We start from the raw sequence: 17182 nt of genomic DNA, 5'->3' as shown, positions 1-17182 counted from the left end.
TTGTGCCCATCCCAAGCAGTGCTCTATATTTCTCTTCTGGGTGGGTGCGTGCACGCTCGCTAGCGTGCCTTTATGCGCGTGCTCGTAATATATGAGGCAGTGTCCGCTGCGCGTTCACCTGATCTGATCACACACACACACACACACGTAAATGAAGCGTTGAGTCCTGAAGGACACACGACTTACAATTATGACGAGATGATATGAATTCACTGCAGTAAAGACAGAAGAACAAGGCGACGAAGAGTTTCCCCTTCAGCAAGTGATTTCACCTCTCCATTTCGACTTTTATTCTATTATTTTCTCAGGTCAGTTTTTATTCTTCTATTTCCTCATGTTAGGCTTATTGCTCCTACGTGTCAGTCATAAATACCTTTATCTGTGGCGTTACCAGAGTTTGAATGGATTTATTTGGCATCTAAAGTGATTCAGATGTAGCATTTATACAGTGTTTTTCCCTGTCGACTCGGTTTGGCATATACTGAGCGGAACTAGCATTTAAACACCTCCAAAACAGGACATATATCCTTGATAGAATCTAAATGACTTATTTTGGATAATTTATTGATTATGCATGTGTATTTAAATGCAAATACTCGTTTAAGTACCCCCATTTTTCTCTCCTCTAGAGAGCAGATGTATGTCATGGCGTTTCTGTCAGTTAGCTTTAGTGCTAATGAGGATAGACGCAGTACTATCACACTTATTCATATTATGAGTTATTGTTTTCCGAGTTATATGTATTTATTTGTCAGCTCCGTCGTTTTAAAAGGGTGTAAATAAGTGCAGATTACTCGTGTTTATCTTGTGGTCCCTAATGAATAACTTTGTTGACGACTTTTTTTTTTTCTTCTTCTTCTTTTCTTTTTGGTGCAATGGCCAGTTCCTAGTTTAAGTTTATCTGTTTTCTATGTTGTTTATTTTCATTTAGCCTTCAGGTTTGTTTTTATTATTTTAATGAAGTGTGTCTTACATTTTTGAGAGTTTTTATCAGATGTACTGAATTCTAAGTGTTTTTGGTGGTTTTCAAAAAGTCACATTTGAAATGACTTTCTGACTTTCTTGAACTCTTTCAGATGACCTACAAATGAGAATTTGGCAAACATGCTGAATTATACCCTTCATAATCCATATTATAAGGATATAATCACAACAACATGCTAAATTGTAAGGAAATTATTCTATGACTTCTGTAGAGATCTCTCTACCCCATCTACTTGCTGTCATTTAACACAAACACAGACACATCATGTGCATTAGTGGACCTGAGAAAACATGGTAAGATATTGGATGTGAGCGAGACGCTAAAGCAGCAAAGAACTTAATGTTTAACTACTTAATTAGATATCTGAACTTTGACCCTGTGTAAGGTGTTGATACAAGCATCTCAGTTATAACTGATGCAGAAATTATTTAATCGATTTTACCAGACATATTTAATACATTTGTTTGCTTATTAAATGCATTGTCTCTCTAAATTAAAAGTTACTTAAAACGATAGTTTTTTTTTTTTTTTTTTTACACTATAGGCCTTGGTTATGAGACACTAAGAAACATAACCTTTACTGAAAATGGTTGCAACGGTCTGCTTTCCTGAAGACATGCTTGTAGCCAAATTTTGAACTGAAGCCTGGCTTGTTTTTAACAGGTCAGTTGTTACCAACATTGGGCTGATCCGCAAGCCTTGTGTTTCCGTAATGGGGGGAGGTGGAATGAGCATTTTGAAGCTCTACAGTTTTGGTAATTGCAGATCAGGAGTGCAAAGAGTGGCTTTTATCTTTTGCTGGTCAGCTGTTATGTGGCATGTCAAAACCAGGCCATACATCCCGTTATAGACGTGATAAATGTTTTCACGGTTATTTGTCAGACGGTGTGGGGTAGATTTGTTTGTGGTCGCAGCAATTTTCTGCTGTCCTTTTGTTGTCTGGAAGGCCATGTTTTTTCAGACACGTGCATTTACTTTTTCAGTTTTTTTTTTTATTTCAGGTTGGGTCAATGAGATCAAGGTGTCACCCAATGTTTTTTCTTCTAGAAGGTTTTTAAATCTAGATTTCAGTCATATCTTAGAGAACAACTTGAGTTGCAGAATAGCCTGTGAGGTTGTTGTAAAGCAAACAATACATTTTACAATACACAACCCAGAAAGTCCAACACCAACCAGTGCTTAATGACTCTTTTGACTGGTTAGTGTCATACCATAATTGTATAGTGATGACATGCAAATTAAGTTTTTAGTGTTTTGTCAAGTTATTTTAGTTATGCCACAGAAATCTAGCATGTAGTCTCAGACCACGTCTAATGAGTACTTTAAACAATTCCCATTAATCAGACCATTCAAGAGGTTGGTTTATTTGGCAGGCATTTTAAGTTTATTTGGCAAGTAAAAGTATTGATTTAAGCAACCGGTGTCATGTTGAAACGTGCAGAATTGCAGCACTCCTCTGCCGTTTTTCTGTCTGCCTAATGCAATGCAGTGAGAATATACCTAGTTAAGTGAATGCTTCATAAAGCACAATTGAGCACAGCCACCTGTTTGAATGCAATTAACCCTGCGGACGGTGCTTGCAAGGGAAGTCTGACAAGTGGACTGCTTAAGAACCTGTTTGGTCACTCGACCTGGAGTCATGTGACAGGCTAAAGGGAAGTGTGGAGCAGAAAGGTGTATCTTACCTCACTCTTCAAACCACGGAAAGCTTTTATACAAGCTTCTCACAGGGAAGAAATACCCAGCAGGTTGGGACAAGCTTTTGTCTTGAACATAGACAAGTCTGCTGAATAGTGTGTGTGGTTTGGATTGCATTGCCTTCTTTCGAACTAAGGGGTTTAGTGTGTGTTTTTTTTCATCAAGCTTGAAATGCTTTGAAGTATTTGTGTGGCAAAATGTTAAACCGTGGCTGAGACACTCTGCATTATTTGGGCGGCACGTGAAATCCAGAGCCTTTGTTTTTCACAATTAATAATGCAGTCTTAATGCATGCTGTTTTCCCGTCTACCTCTGACCAAGTCTTTTTGTTCTGGTTTGGCATGATGGTTTTGCCTAATGTTTATAGGCAGAAATGCACAACAGGGATGTATTAAACATGCTTTTAAAATTCAGCTTAGTCTGTGGCTTGCCTGAATGACTAATGTACTGAATAATTGGGCAAAGAAAAAAAAAAATCCACTTCAACAAGCTGACCTCACTCATGGACGATGATGAAGCCTATTAGTCAGTTTAGTTAAAAAAAAAAAGAAAGAAATTAATACTTTTATTTAAGAACACATCAAAAGTGACAGATCTATAAGTTGTTTAATATGTTTCTTGAGCAGCAAATCATCATATTAAAATGATTTCTGAAGGATCATGTGACACTGAAGACTGGAGTAATGATGCTGAAAATGAAAATATAGAAATATTTATAGTAATAAATTACATTTTAAAATATATTCAAATAGAAAAGTTATTTTTAAATTGTGACATATTGCAATATCAATGTTTCTACTGTATTGTTGAGCAAGTTAATGTAACCTTGCTGAAAATAAGAGATCTATGTCTTTAAAAAAATAAAAATAATCGTACCGACACCAAACTTTTGATTGTAGTTTATGTAAAAAGTCATATAAAGTTGTCTCATTTGACTCCTCTTTCATACACAAGCCCACATTAGAGTACTTGTTGTGCATGCTAGACTCACATTTCACAGGGAGTGACTCATTGCAGATGGTCTGTCGATTCCTACATTAGCGTAGCTGGAACACCTTCTTATTGAGATCATACGGCTGTGTTCACATGTCTGCTCATTACAGACGTTTATGACACCGGCTGATTTAATAGGAGAGCGAGAGAGAGAAGACAGATAGCAGTTATAATGGTAACAGATTTGTTTTGGAACGCCGATTGCACAAGGTGTGCTCAGCCTATCAGGTTTCAGCTGGCGAAGAGTTCAAAGGCCTGGTTTTGTCTGAGGTCATGCAATGGACCTTGTGTATATCGGTGCTGTATTTATATGCTGCTTGTGCTTGCTGGTTGCGTTGGGTTGGGCCGTTGACATGCTTGTTGACCTGACCTAACTATTCCTAGTATGGTGTCAGAATAGCAGCATAGTATTTGGCAACTGGACGCTTCCAACATGCGTCCCTTATTGTGGACGGTCCCTCAAAGTGCCACAGAAGCATTTATAGAGCATGTGTGAACTTCTATCAAGATGTGAAATTCAGAGCTGGGGCTGTTGGGTAATCGGAGGCTTTACTGGTAGTTGTTGTTGATGTCTTATTTTGTATCAAACTGAACTTCTGTTAACCTCTTTCGAAGGAGTTCAATCTGCTGAGTGGTTAACACTGGTTGGTTCATGGATCATCATAAAGTCTTCTGATATCATATGCAAACATTGCTCTCAAACAGTCTTGTGTATCTACTCAAACACTCTTTTGTCATGATAATCTTATGCTAAAATTGATTCTTTATAGATTCAGTATGTTGCAGTTATATTTCTAAGTATTTTTGACTATTGGATTTGTAATCAATTTGGACATACAAGTCTGATTATTGACTTCTAGCCTAACCATTTATTGAATTTTAAACATCAGCACATATAACAACCATGTAGCAATCAAAATAACAGAGGATAGAGAGAGAGGGCAAAGATAATCGCAAGCTTGTTTGTGACCCAAGAACGTGCAAGAAGGCAATTTGAGAAGGCAAATCATTGCACAATAGCACCACAGCCCATCTGCAACTCAGTTATGGGAAAGAAAACTCCTCAGTGCTTTGATTTGAAATGGGACCAAATCAAATATTAAAGCAGATTCTGTGCATTGAAAAATACATTAACTCCCTTTGCTGGAATTGAAATAGAAAACCACAGAGTTACTTCAAAGTTTTTGAAAAGGGGAAGTTATACTGAAGAACAGAGAAGTGAACCTTAGTCTGCTGAAAGTGAAATGTACTTAGTTTATGTACAAATATACTTATTAATGTGCTAATTTTTAGGACAACAACATCAGTGCACTTTAGTGTTGTCAAAAATTTCGATACATATCAATGCTGAAATATCTGGAACTTTTATTTATTTTTGATTTGGTAATTCACAGTTTTTAATTGCAAAACCTTATACATTTGACAGTATTTTACAGTAAAATTACATATAATGTGATGTTAAATCGTTTACCAAGTTAACCATTTACATGTTTTTACTGTAGCATTTTTACAGTATAGTTTTAAAGTAACAACATGTAGTTTTTCAACCTTCATAATATATTTCCAAGACCCTTGTGATGGTACATCGACTTACAATAGGTTGAATGAGACGTCTGCCAGAGCCTGACGGGGTCTGTATCGCTTTTACTGGCACTATGTAACTTCGCGGTGCGGGTAGTAACCAGAGCTCAAAAAGAACTACAAAATTCGACTGCTTTACGGCATACGTCACTTCGCCCACCACTTCCTCAAATTCGGCCGTGACAGGCCAACCAGCGCGTCTGTTTTCGTCATGGCTGAAGCAGCAGCGAAACGTAAGAAGTCCAAGGTTTTGTCGGAGTAGAGTCGGAAGAGGAAAAGGGAGAGTGATAAACTGAAAGGCAGGACGAGGATCAATATTGGTCGAGCGTTTGCTCGCTGGCGTGAGCTTATCGTCAGACCGATGCTGACTTGGCCGTCATGCTGTTGAACTAGTAAGTAAATTGCTTGCATACTATCTTTAGTTTTTCTAATCTGTTGTCTGCCTGGATACGTTACGGAAACTATCTGGTCCTCCATTTATCTTCATGAATCAGCTAACGTTAGTAGATGAGCGAATTATCAATCTGGTAGCTAGTAAACACTAACATGCTAGTTTTAGATGGTTAGGATGCTATCGCTATCATTCTCGTTCAGATTTGAGCATTGCAATCGACATGCAAATCGCAAATGTTTGAGTTAAAATGTTTAGTCTACTAAACATGTATAAATTATGAAAGGAGGAAGATTAAAAATATTATCATTGCCCATATGAAAAAAACCTGCATGCTTCATATACAGTAACAGCCCGTTCTCATCCCAAGTCGTCATATACTGCCGCTTTCAAAATTTCTTCAATATCTGACGCACAAAGCACCCTTTAGCGTCCATATGAGACGCATAACCCTACCACAGACCTAAACCTACCCATAACCGAAGCGTCTCATATTGACGCTAAGGGTGCTTTGTGCGTCGGATATTGAAGAATGTTTGAAAGTGACGATTTGGGGATGAGAATGCGTTGACAGTAACCGTAAATCATTTTACGACAGCGGTAATGGACAATTCCGCTTCCAACCTGTAGGGCGACCGCAGAGGAAAAGTTCCATGCTGTTGCTTTAAGTCCTTGCACTTGTTTCGGTTAGTTTTTTCCCCATCTGTGGGGGAATTTTCCCCATTTTTATTGCAAAGGGCATCTATTTGTAATTTTTGTGAGAGTGCAGAAAGAGTAGGCCAGTTTTTATTAATTTTTTTCAATTCATGTATTTATTTATTTGAATAGAATTGCATAGATGGTACTTTTTACAACACTAGAATGTATACTGTGCTTAGTATGTGAATTATCTGGCTGCACAGAATCGCTGGGTGATATCCCTTCACCAAAATCATCAAAATTATATATTTAGACGTTTTTTCCTTGGAAAAATACAAATTCATGCCTTAAAATAGCTTGAATGTAACTCTACACCCTTGCCTCATTTAGTATACGTGGTTCTATGAATATGCAAATTAGCCCTGCCTCCACTTACACACACCAGCTCAGAGATCCACTTGTTGACGTCACACCTTGACCTGATTGGTTACAAGGTAGTTTGTGATGTCAGAAACACCAGCGATTTCAGCGGTTCACTGCAGTTTTAAGGAGAAAATACTCAGTAATGGTGTTGACTTATGAATTTGCACATGGTTTGTTTTAAAGCATATTAAAAACACCACATAGACATAAACAACATTTAAAAGCTTGATTTTCACCACAGGGGGACTTTAAGCATGCAGTGTAGTGAGGTCATGTGACACCAGTGTAACATGCTACTCTTTGAAATGTTTTGAACTCTTTTGCATATCATTTTTGATAAATATTTGGCAGCATACTTTGCAGTGTGCAGTATTTTAGAGTTGACATGACTATACCATGTACCTTTATCACTTTTAGTTTGGACTTGATGCTCCAAAACACTTTTAACAAACTCAAAGGCTCCTCTGTTTAAGAGAGCAGCTGAAAATTCTTGGGTTTGTAGTACCATGAGAGGTGCGTGGCTCTTTGATTTATGCTCTTATGTTTTTACAGCGTCCGAGATCTGGAAAGATCTATGAAAGCCATTGTAGCAGCTGGTCTGTTTTAGACGGTCTGGAAATGGCATTGTGTAAGCTAAGGAGCCGCCCCACCTCTCCTTTTGAATGAGTGCCATTGTTTTTGGAAAAGCTTGAGCAAGTTCAGGTAAAGGAAGTGCGATATGAGAAGTTCCCTCGCCCTTAAAGAACACCATGCGTTGTTTGTATATTCCGTTTTAGTTACTGTTTGTCTTGCATTTTGTTTTGCTTGCATCACTGCTTGCAAAGTTTGTGCACGCAGATTCTGCACTCAGTTCTCGTTCTTTAGCGAAGGTCCAAAAGTATTGATTATCTTTGCCATTTATAGGCATGCAAGGATCTTGAATAGCCCATTGGCTCCTTATCAGACCTGCGTTTATATCCTCTGGCAGGCGCACACGTGCTTGTAAGCGGAGCCCTCCTGTCCCGGCCAATCACAGCTGCTTAGGTGAAATTCTGGAGGGTGTCAGTCAGACCAATAAAACCACGTGCTGAAGACTGTGTACATACTATCCTCTGTAATGGAATACTGTGCAAATGTTGAACTGGAGGAATTTACAATGCATTGACTTGCTGAAAAGCTTGGCTGAATGTGAGTATACTTTTTTTTTGTCATTTAAGTGTTAAAAAAAAAAAGATACTTCAGAGAAAGACTTCTAGCTATCTGTTAGGCAGTTGCTCATTTGTGGATCCGCCCCAGGAGCTGCATGAACATGAGTATTCAGAACTCACGGATAGAAAGAGGAAATGAAGTTATCTCTGCTTTGTTTTGCTCTCTCCGTTGAGAGACTATGTAATCTTGTCTACTGGTGAGCTCAGCCAGTGTCCGTTTTTATTACAAGCGTTTCGTTGAGGACGTATGTTGGGACATGGGGGTACTGTTCCAAAAACATATTTTTTTTCCAGGCTTATCTGCTCTTCATGAGTGAAGTATCTCTTTGAAAACAAACTGCTTGGCTGCTTTTCTAACCCCTGGAGAGGGAATGGGCATAAGAGATTCAGAGGAGCCATGTGTTCTGTTCAGCATGTGCACGTTTCTATGTTATTTCTGCTTGCAGATGAGATTGTCTGTCATAATCAGTAGAGCTGTAGTTTGACCTTCAGAATGTGAATCTTTTTTTTTAATCATTTGACATGTTACATGACATACTACTATAGCAAGTAGTTTATGTGTGTGTGTGTGTGTGTGTGTAAAATTGTAACAAATTCTTAACAAAATGGTGCTGTGACCCAGTTTGTTACCAAATCAGGTTATTAAAGCTTCTTCCCATCAATGTTCCCTGTCTCTTATGTAGGTTTCTGTGTCTCTCTTTGTGATAGCCTAGTTATTTTGGAATTACACCCTCACAAGTGGTTGCTGCAGACCTCATAGGCTATTTAAGGTAAACTTAACTTTGTTTCCAATAGGCTTTGAGGATGCACAATTACTTTATACAGTCTAGAGGTCAATCTGTGATGCTTTGATGTAGGGTTGTCACGGTAACAGTTTTAGTTGTTACCATCGCAAAAACGATTGTTTTTATATTAACACTACATTACAGTTAATATAACAATTGCAGTACTAACATAACAAACTACACAGATCTATTTTGATATATCAGATTTTTGTGTCCGTCCGTTGTCAAACATCGCAATTTCCCACATTTTAATTGGGTTGTCACTCCCGAAAGTTTACAGTGTGTACTAATTTAAATTATGAATCGGTTAAAGTTAAACAGTAACCGAGTAATGAACGCTCCCTTTAACCAAAGCTGATATCACTTAAGTTCAGCCGCAGCCGTTAAAATGCTGCCTATACAATGAATTTCTTATTTACATCATCTTTATACGTTGTTGGTGATAACAAAACGATTCGCAAGCGTGCAGAGCTCATGCTGAACAAACTGGTATATTTGAGATGACTCTGATTGACTAAAACGCCTCTGATTGGGCATTGTGTTCACGCACTCAACAAACATGTCTATGATTGGCTACAATGTGCAACGCTGCAAAAACGCATTGTAAATGAAACGTTTGATGCTCTTCACAGAGCGCTTACACAAATACACAGAGGAGCGTTTGAAAGTAGTGTCTATCAGAGGGTACTGACACAGTACTCAATACTACCGGTACTGTAGAAAGGCTGGTTTTGTTCATTTTTCTTTTTTTAATTTACAGTTTCATGTTCTGTTGAGGCACAGCATGTAGCCATTGCTGCAAGTGGTTAGAATTATCACTACAAAATGGTACTAAAGAACCTATAGGGCATGTTTTGTTCACCACTAACCAGTATGCAGAACCTATTAAAACCTAAAGTGGTCATTCAGCGTGTACAGCATATTGCTGTTAACTGTCAAAAATCAGCTCATAGAAACCAGATGATGCAAGAGAGATGATTTATTTTTAAATAAATCAGTCCGGGTAATTGGCATACATCGATGTGTGCAGATTGGATTTTGCTTAAAGGGATACTCCACTTTTTTTGGAAATAGGCTCATTTTACAACTCCCCCAGAGTTAAACAGTTGAGTTTTACCGGTTTCGGATCCATTCAGCCGATCTCCGGGTCTGGCGGTACCACTTTTAGCATAGCTTAGCATAGATCATTGAATCGGACAAGACCATTAGCATCTCTCTCAAAAAAATGAACAAAGAGTTTCGATATTTTTCCTATTTAAAACTTGACTCTTCTGTAGTTACATCGTGTACTAAGACCGACGGAAAATGAAAAGTTGCGATTTTCTAGGCTGATATGGCTGCATAATAATCAAGAAACTTTGCTGCCGTACCATGAGTCCAGCAGGCGTAATGATATGACGCAGCGCCTGAAAATAGTCCTCAGCTCGGTAACTTCCAACGTGACCGGGACTAACCTATTAGACCTATTTTCAGGCGCTGCGTCATATCTAGCCATATCAGCCTAGAAAACCGCAGGTCTTTAGAAGTTTCCTGGTAGAGAGAGCTTCAGCTGTTCTAATGGATGCTTTGATTACTGATAGAACTGTACAAACTAATAAAAATATCTGCAATAAATTTTAACTATACTATAAAAAAACTATAGTTGGTAGTAAGTTTATACTATTAGGGTCTTGTGTTTCAAAACTGTCCTTATATAGAATGTACATGTGTATTCAAGTTGGAAAGCCAAGCTGTTCTCAGTTTTGTCCATCAATGTTGTTTTGCAGTGAGGCTGGAGTCCTGAGCTCTTCTGTTGGGAGACATCGCTCACGCTGGAGGGAGGAGCCTAATGCCTCAGAAATGTAAAACTATCAGTTACTGCAACCCCACCCCTTACCGGGAACCACGGTTACGAGCCTCCAATCCGCCATCAGTCTGGAGGTAATTAGTACTTACTGCACTCAAGCCTATACATGACATCACACATTTTGAGGGTAATTTGATGGTAATTCACTCACTTACATTTGTTTAGATAAACTGAATCCACTTTGGTTTCTGCTGTTCATTTCCAGAAAAACAACATAAACTCTTTCATCTGTTCATCATCACGGATGTCGACCTCCTTCAGGGTTGTTTTTCATTATTTTGTTTGGACACAACAGCCAACATCAGCCCTCAGCTAAATGTTTTCATAACAAAAACTTTAAAGATGTTTAGAACATGTATATTGAATTTTGTGCTGAGCGGTGGTAGAACTGTTAGCACACACTGAGCCATGGTTCTCATGTTGACAATTTCCCATCCTGTCTTACTATGGCAAACAAACGTAGGTTTTAGCATATTGTGCTATCCAGTGGGTAGAGAAAAACAAGCTTTTCTGTATGCGTCCAGCTTCACAAAAAAGTGAGATCCTGTTCGCATCTCACCAATAGTTACCCCTCTGTTGTTTTGTCCCGCTAAGCTACGACTACATAAGCTATAGACTGCGGCGACACATGTGGTGAAGTGTGCAGACCCAGATGCTCAGCCTTTTCTTAAGGAAGAACACAGTGTTACAACATAATTGGAGCAATGTAGTCTTCATAATCGTGACCTCATCCTCGTTAAAAAAACGTTTTTCCCCAATCAGTTTACCAGGTCCTCTGACAGGCCCCTTATAGAGGAAGTCATAAGCGTTTACAAGAAGACGTCATCCTTTACGTTACTCAATCTAATGTTTTGCTTTTCACTTGTGGGTATTTGTTTTCTTTTTACATAATGTTGTTGTGCTTTTTTGGCCTTAAATTATCATTAGCTCACACATGTGTTTTGGCCCATGGTCTTAAGGAAACTCTGAGTTGTGAGTGCGTTGAGGGCAAGGGCTGGGCGGCAGCTGTATGTTGTTGCCAGGTTGTGTAATGAGTAAAAATCAGCATTTGAGTGCCAGATAGGAGCTGGCGTGCCTCCAGGGTAATCATACTTCTGTCCAGCAATGGTGCTGCAGTGTGTTTCTGTGCAAACTGGGAGGTTCCTTTGAGGTTTTGAAGTAATCAGTACAGTGCTACAGTCTCTTTTATGTGGCATTTTGTCATCCATCAATACAGAAGTCAAATTAGATGTTTAACTTTTGTTTATTTCATGAACAAAGGGGGGAAGCTAGCTATCTATCTAAATCCATTAGCTTTTTGTTTCAGTGGTGACCTTTTAATCAGACTATCTTGTCTTTGAAGTCTGGTCAAGTTATTTCCAACTGTTGAATTTATGTACATCTAAAGAGAATCTACTATGTTTGAGCTTTGCTAGCACCAAAAAATGTTGTAAGAACAGGAAGTCCGAGGCAGGATTGTACCAGGAAATGTGAGTGGCTTTGATTGTCTATGGGTACACTGTTGACTTGTCTTTTGTGTTGTCCCTCTTTTTATCCAAGACAACAGCTCAACCAAACGATTTTGACCTTAGAGATTGGCCTCTCCTGCTGTTTTCCACAAAGGAAGGTTGGCACAGGAGGAGATGTGCTGGGCTATGCAAGCTTTCCAAGGATACACCAAATGCTATTCTCTCTTCTCAATGGACCTGTTTCACTTTCCATGTTTGCCATCCAATAAATGGCTGCAACCCACATACCTCCTCCCTTTAGAGCAAGCCTGCCGCCTCCCACTCTCACTTTGGCTCTGAAATAGCTGTCCACACTGTCCGAATGCCATCCCATGTTGTCACGTGAGAATCCCTAGTACCACTTTATCAGGTCTGAATCTGCAGTAGAAGAATGCCTTATATGCACTTGTGTCTTTGAGTTCAGTCCTCCCACACATAGATACTGCTATTGGTGGTGCTGCAGGCTTGTTTGTAGGGCAGCTGTGTCCGTGTCAGCTGAGTGCTTGTGTTAGAGCCCAGCTGTGTCTGGACCTGGGTGGCTCTGCTCCCATTATGTCAGCCTAAGGGCCAGAGGGAACAGCTTAGCCCTTGTGCTCACTGTGGAACTACTTCTGCTGTTATCTGCTGAGTTATTTGCCATTTTGCATACGTTTTACAACAAACGGAATCATCAGACCAAACGCATTCCTAAGAACCTGCTGCACTGACTTTTGATCAATTTCTAGATTTTCTTTTTTAAATCATTTTAGTATTTTACAGCAAATGTGCTTGAAGGAAATCCACTGTTGTAATGTTATGAATCGAGCAAATTTAAAAAGAATACTTTTTGGTATTGAGTTTACTTCATTGACTAGAGACATGCATCTTAAAGAAATATTCAGTGGTTCCCAACCCTGTCCTGGAGGACCCCCAGCACTGCATATTGTGGATGTTTTCCTAATCAAACACACCCGATTCTACATATTAGCTCATTATAAAGACTCCAAGACCCCAGATGGGTGTGCCAAAAAAGAGAGAAATAAAAATATGTGCAGTGTTGGGTTACTCCAGGATCATGGTTGGAAACCACTGAAATAGTTAACCTGAAAATGAAAATTAGCACTTTACTCCACCTCATATGTTTAACAGAATATGCTGCTTTTTGACCATACAGGGAAAATACGTAGTGACCGTGGACTGTCAAGCTGCAAAATGTACCATTATAGCAGTCCTTTCAACTTGGCCCATATTTTAAGTATTTTTGTAGTTTAAATGAATGGGCTTAAGTTCTACCTGACTGAAATATTCCTTTAAGATGGCTGTGCATCCTTGAAATAGTAAAAGTAGTTTTTTCCTTTAAGAATTTCTTTCTTGCCATTTCTTTTTTATCTGCCCTTTAGTGGAACAGTTTAGTGGATTTGTTTTGAAATTCTCTTTTTTTTTTATCCCTTTTGTTTAGGTTTACTACCATGCATCTCAAGCCTTACCCCAAACCACAAGATAAGGAGATACATCGGGAATCTGTGCACGATGGAACAAGAGGCCTCCATGTCGACCAGCAGGGAGTGTTTAGGAAAGAGTGGGGCGTTCGCCAGTCTTGTGGCCTCATGGGCTCATCTGGCAACGGTACAGCCAACCGGTGTCCCCTCAGTGTCATCTCCACCAACACCCTCCGATGTAGCACCAACAGTGGGAGCAAAGCACCAACTAGAGTTAGCGGAACCCGCAAGAGCAGAGCATCCTCTGTCACAACATTTACTACTTCTTTAGTTCTGCTCTCACCTTCGACTGGTTTGGAGAATGATGGAACACTTAGGATCTACCAAGGAGAGGATGCAGAGGGATCTTTGGATATATGGGCTGTCATTAAACCTGGGAACACAAAAGAGAAAATTGCCATTTTTGCAGCTCAGAAGTGCGGCAATGCTTGCAATAGTGTTATTGACAACACCTCTACACATCAAGAAACAGAAGCCATTGCTCCAGAGCTGCGGACTGTCTCTGTGAAAAACAAAGGCTGCTGGGATGGTGACTGGTCTGTGGCTAAGCGCAGGAGGAGGTCTGGAAACCCGGAAATATCGAAAAGTGTAGAGCCTCCTTCACCAAAACCTGAAATACAGATAGTGTCTCAACAAGAGGCCCTCAATGAGAACATCAGTCCATGCCAAGAAGTTGCAGAGGATGCTGTCAGGATGGAAGGAGAAGAGGAAGAAAAGATTCTCTCTGTGGTGGAGATGGTGGCATACTTGGAGCAAAGAGCAAGTGACCAGCAGGTTAGCTCCAAACCCCCATCCTTACGAAGCACCAGCAGCATCACTTTGTCCAAAGTTGGAACCATCCCTCAGCCTCCAGAGCAGCAGTCCAAGGTTGCAGAACAGCTGGAGGACCAGGAGGAGGAAAGTGAGTCTGTTCGAGTTCTGGACATGGTGGCCAAGTTGGAGTCACAGTGCCTGAGCAGACAAAGCCTCCGGGAAGGTGGAGGAAACCTCTCTCGTAGTAACAGCTTACAGAGGAAGGTGGGGCGTGTGCTTCTAGCAGGGTCAGAACCTTACCTGCAGCCATCAGAGCCAGTGTCGCCCTCTGTCCCTCAGGACTGTAGAGCTGAGAGTGTCCCACCGGAACTGGGTAGTGATTTAGACAAGCTGCGTTACCCATCTAAGACCCTTGAGGTGACAGAGACCTCACAGTGTGGGCTGGATAACTGCGCCCTCAAGGAGGAAGAAGGTTCTTGTATTGCAAAACAGGGAACTAGCAAAGCTGTTGAAATGGTAAATAACCTGCAGTCCTCGCCAAAGGATGCCAGCTCAGAGTGCAATGAGGAGCCGCTACCAGGCATGTTGTTTTTTGCCAAATCTTCTCAGCCTCTGAAGGAGCAAATCTTATCAAAGAGCAAATCTCAGAACAAAGAGCCTTCTCACATCGAGGATTTTGAGCCTTCTGTGGACACTTCAGTGTCTTTCAGAGAGGAGAGCAGAGATGGACTTGTGGGTGAGCAAAATCATCAAAACTTTGAGGAGACAAAGGGAGAGACTTGCGTAGTTAATCAGGAGCCTGTGCCTTTTCCATTACGCCGCCTAGTGTCTCATGAATTCCTAGAAACTCGCTTCAAGATCCAGCTACTTTTGGAGCCTCAGCAGTACATGGCTTTCCTGCCTCACCACATCATTGTAAAGATCTTCTGCTTGTTGCCTACCGAGAGCCTGGCTGCCCTCAAGTGCACCTGCCATTACTTTAAATTTATCATTGAGAGTTATGGCGTACGGCCAGCAGACTCTCGTTGGGTTAGTGATCCACGCTACAAAGACGATCCCTGCAAGCAGTGCAAGAAGCGGTATGACCGTGGTGATGTTTCGCTCTGCCGTTGGCATCATAAGCCCTACTGCCAGGCACTACCATATGGCCCGGGCTACTGGATGTGCTGCCGCAAATCTCACAAAGACTCACCAGGATGCAAAGTGGGAGTTCATGACAACCGCTGGGTCCCTGCCTTTCATAGCATCAACGTGCCAATTGACAAGAAAAACAGGGACACTGACGAGGACTCATAGTTTGCCAGAAAGACTCATGCAGTGTGCGTTTATGTAAGAGTGACTAGTTTGAATGGGCTATGCGTTTTCTGTGTCTGTGGATTGCCAATGAGCATGTGTGCTTTTGATGTATAGTGCTTACAACCAGGTTGCTGTAACTAATAAGAAATTGCTGGGTCTCTGTACTTTTACTCTGCCAACCAATCAGCAGTTGTCCTATCGAAATCCCTCCTCAGGTCCTTAATGTTGGTCTGCACTTTAACCTTTTAAGATTGAATTTTGCAGAGTTCTATCTGGGTACTGCTTGATTTTTACTTCGAGTAAGCATTAATGACTAACTTATTTTCTCAATCCACCCACCATTCTTCTGTTCTTCATGACACACCCTGGCACTTCCTGCACTGATGTTGACCTAGCCTTGCAATATAAATTTTTTTTTTTTTGAAAAAAAAAATTCTGTTTATCTCCCAATGTACTTGCAAACATGAACTCTTGGCCAGTAGGGTTATTGAGTTATTGATATTTGCTCCATTTCCCCATCTTCCGTTATCATCTCTTATAAGTCCTGGGATATTAGGTGGTGCAATGGCTTCACGACTTGATGGGATTGACTTTTTGAGATTGTTTTGAGCCCAGATGTTTACATTGTACATAGCACAGAATCTTATATATCATAACGGTGATGAATGATGATGAACGAGTGTGACGAAATGCATTTAATCTTAATATGGGGTAAAACGCCTTGTACTTTTTATGCTAACTTTGTGTATAAAGATACCGATGTGAAATGGTCACTCTTGTTCTGCAGTGGGACTCTTCTGATTAACCCCTGTGAACAGGTAGTGCATGTTCTTCTCAATTTTTAAGTATTGATATGTATGATGTATTGTTTCTTGACTGGAAACATTTGAATGTGGGAAGAGAGTTTCTCTATTTTGACAGTAACTAACTGAACAGCATCTGAAAAAAAGAAAAAGAAAATTGCAGTATACTGTTTTCCAAAGTGTGTCAGATTTTTTTAAAATTATTAATGACATTGCTGTGCTCTGCCTGTTAAGGCATTTTACCTTAATAAAGTATATCTTGGAAGAATTTGTAACCTATGTTCTGCTCTCCTTTTTTGCTTTTGTATGTTTGCACTGTTTGAATCCACAGAAAACAACCTTACACAGTATGCCAGTTAGCCATACATTTTCTTTTAGATTAGTGTAAACAGTGAGTGGTAATTGCTAGCTGATAGGTATTTATTGGATGTCATGTGGTAGAACATTTGAATTCATAGTACATTACAAATTTTGTACATGAACTATTGAAAAGGCACATTTCTATTTCTTTATTTAGGATTCTTACGTTTCAAGTTGTTTTGACTTCAAATGCACGTTTTTGAGTGAAAGATACTGGGCAATAAAAAGCCTGGACATTTCTGTTGGTTAGTTAGTCATGCCTTTTATCTTAGTAAGCTGGCAGTAAATTAACTGAGCTTATAAAAATCAAAGGTTTTTAATTAAAATGGTAAATACTGTCTGAATTGGTAATGACCTCTTTTTTTGTTTTGTTTAAGTGACACTGGTCTTGGACATACTAATGCATATTGGTATGAATTGCAGCATCACACTAAAGTTTTACTACCACTGCCATATTAGAAATAATTATGCACAGAT

At 39.9% G+C, this 17182-nt stretch overlaps 1 protein-coding gene across 2 annotated transcripts; it reads left to right on the top strand.

Moving 5' to 3' along the window:
* The first annotated feature begins 103 nt into the window (after positions 1 to 103).
* On the top strand, positions 104 to 16624 carry fbxo34 (F-box protein 34). Of its 2 annotated transcripts, none has more exons than XM_084393092.1 (3): positions 104 to 308; positions 10449 to 10602; positions 13454 to 16624. In XM_084393092.1, exons 2-3 carry the CDS (start codon positions 10511 to 10513, stop codon positions 15540 to 15542), a joined length of 2181 nt encoding a protein of 726 aa, XP_084249218.1. In that variant the 5' UTR covers positions 104 to 308; positions 10449 to 10510; the 3' UTR covers positions 15543 to 16624. The 2 variants fall into 2 exon arrangements, with proteins under 2 accessions (XP_084249218.1, XP_084249219.1); XM_084393093.1 differs by lacking the exon at positions 104 to 308 and adding an exon at positions 7648 to 7877.
* Positions 16625 to 17182: the final 558 nt, after the last annotated feature.

The sequence above is a fragment of the Rutilus rutilus genome (genome assembly GCF_951802725.1).
Source record: "Rutilus rutilus genome assembly, chromosome: 21".
NCBI lineage: Eukaryota > Metazoa > Chordata > Actinopteri > Cypriniformes > Leuciscidae > Rutilus > Rutilus rutilus.
This window is presented reverse-complemented; position numbering and strand designations above follow the sequence as displayed.